At 42.7% G+C, this 2,704-nt stretch overlaps 1 protein-coding gene across 1 annotated transcript; it reads left to right on the top strand.

Annotated features, from left to right (window-relative positions):
* Window positions 1–1,393: 1,393 nt before the first annotated feature.
* LOC141129736 (odorant receptor 131-2-like) lies at window positions 1,394–2,320 on the top strand. The gene has a single exon (XM_073617825.1). The coding sequence runs from the start codon at window positions 1,394–1,396 to the stop codon at window positions 2,318–2,320; it is 927 nt and encodes a 308-aa protein (XP_073473926.1).
* Window positions 2,321–2,704: the final 384 nt, after the last annotated feature.

The following is a 2,704-nucleotide window of genomic DNA, read 5'->3' as shown; positions in this document are numbered from 1 at the left end:
GTCATTTCCTGGAGAAAATTTGTCCAACCTGGAGGGCACGCTACCCTTCCAGGCAGTGCTGCTATGTCTGCTGTCATGATGCCTCAGGTGGGCGACCTGAGGGCCTGGATGCTGAGACCCTAGAACTAGAGAGAGCTGACTGAGAGGGGTTGTCTGCTGAAGATATGGTTTGGTATCACTGTAGGGTTACTAGGGTATCACTTGTAAGGAGGCTACCAGCTGTCCTTGGGCCTTGTGAGTACAGATGCTTTTTAGAGATCTTGGGGACCTTTGTGCTATTGCCACCCCTCTGGTGCTAACGAGTCAGCTATGGGTCAGTTAAAGGGGAATGAAGGAAAAAAATTGCTGCACACCGACGTGATTGAAGTCCATTTATTAAACATTCCATGCAAACACACACCACGGTTGCAGAGGCCGGAACAGAGGTGGACTAGTTTTGCACAGCTACATCAAGTGATGAGTAAGCACAGTGTAGCTGTGCGAAACTAGTCCACCTCTGTTCCAGCCTCTGCAACCGTGGTGTGTGTCATTGTTTGCATGGATTGTTCAATAAATGGACTTCAATTACGTAGGTGTGCAGCCAATTTCTTCCTTCATTCAGTCTTCTACGGCAGGCGAGCCGGGGCTTGCATCTGTGTGAGGAGTCTTACATCATTCATTGTGCCTGGAGTCTCTCACCTGGAGCAAAGGAATTTTCCTTTGCTGTCTACTTCTGTTAAAGGGGACACCGGGTGGTGTCCTGAAGAGCTTTGTCTAGATAATCTCCTACTTAAAGGCTCTTGTAGCACTCGCGGCACTCTTGTGGCTTTAAGGAAGGATTCTCAGTTAACTACTACTACTACTACTACTACTACTACTACTACTACTACTACTGCCTTAAAGCTGAAGTCTACTGTTTGCTACAAGCACAGGCTTTATTATAGTGTGTCCAGAAAGAATACCTACTGTCCTCAACTTGTACATAGTTCCTGCTTTTGGAGTATCCCACTCAGTTCCCTCAACAGTATCCAAGTTCTCCAAAAATAAAAACAACACTCCTAAACTGATCTTTGAAGAAACGTGTGAGTGAGCCTGTGTGCCTGACTGTGGGGCAAAGTACTTGAGGAGGACCTGGACAATATTCCTGCGGCTCCTATGGGAGTAGTGTTACAGAAGTTAAAAACACGAGGCTATAAGGTTAAAATGGTTTGAAGGATTACAGTGTTAAGGTCATGTTTAGAGTTAGGGAGTGTAATGTCAAGCTTTAAATGTTTGTGGGAGGTTAGGTATTGAGGGTTAGTTTCAAGGGTTAGGTTTCATGTGGATTAGGTGTTAGGGTCAGTCTAAAGTCTTGAATTGAGATTGGCTATCTAGTTGTGTCATTCATTTTTTTCACTTTTTTCAGAAGCCGCTCATGATGAACCTAACCGTATTCAGTACTTTCAATAACATCACCTACATAAACAGCCAATACCTTCGAATACATCAAAATGTACAGATTGGTTTCATCATCATCACCACCTTCTGCTTCTGTTTCTTCATCTACTTCATCATAGTTCTTCTAGTGGTTTACTTCACCATTCCTCACGTTCGGGAGAACGCACGATACATCCTTTTTGCCCATATGCTCATCAACGATACAGTGTACCTCAGCCTTGCACTCTTCCTGAGTATGGGCGTTGGTCTCCTGATATATATTCCTTTACCCATCTGTTACATTCTGGTGACCTGTGCCACAGCTACATTTCGAATCACCCCATACAACTTGGCCTTCATGGCCCTGGAACGATACGTGGCTATTTGCTTCCCTCTCAGACACACCATGATCTGTACAGCCCAGATGTCATATGTTGCTATTGCAGCAATGTGGTTTGTTGGTTGGCTTCCAAATGTTGCTGATTTTATAGTCCTCATTTCCAGTGTTGAGATTAAATATTTCTCCCAAAATTTACTATGCAGGCAACAATCAGTACTTGTCCTACCAGCCCAAAACACCATACAATTCTCCATCTTAACTGGAACTTTTATTCTGGTGTCTCTGGTCATTCTCTTTACCTACATAAAGGTTATGCTGATAGCTCGAAAATCTGGCTCTAGGGGGTCTTCAGCCTCCAGGGCTGGTAGAACCTTGATCCTTCATGCAGTTCAGCTCTTTCTATGTCTGTTTTCTCTAACTTTTTCATTTTCAGAAATGTACCGTGGAGAATATAATTTTTTGGTGATAATGCTCAATTTTTTGATGTTAATGTATTTGCCAAGACTTCTCAGCCCTCTTATTTATGGCATCAGAGATAAAGTGTTTAGTAAAAGCATTAAGAAGATGTATTCTATCATCAAATAAGCTCTGTGCAAGCCTTAATCCTTTAAGGGTCCTCACACTTATACCAGTTATTGTCCAAGAAAGGTTATTTTAGATTTTCTCTACCAATCATTGTCCTGTGTGCAGACCAACAATTTTCATGGATGAACGGTTTCACAATGACTTCAGTTATCTCTTGCACAATCTGGACCATTCAGCACCTACACCAATAATCCTTATTGGTTAGGAGGAGTATGGAGGCCACATTTTTTGCCTATAGAACAGAAATAAAAGTGTCCTTGGTGATCCAACCTGCTCATGTATGCGCCAACAGAAATGTAAATAACCCCGATGAGGTCACTTTGAATAGCCAGCTGATGTTTTTCTTTTTTGTGGACATGTTCACATATTATCCCATACTGGTTC

This window comes from Aquarana catesbeiana, linkage group LG02, assembly GCF_042186555.1.
Source record: "Aquarana catesbeiana isolate 2022-GZ linkage group LG02, ASM4218655v1, whole genome shotgun sequence".
Taxonomy (NCBI): domain Eukaryota; kingdom Metazoa; phylum Chordata; class Amphibia; order Anura; family Ranidae; genus Aquarana; species Aquarana catesbeiana.
Note: the sequence above shows the minus strand (reverse complement) of the source record. Positions and strands in the feature narration are given on the sequence as shown.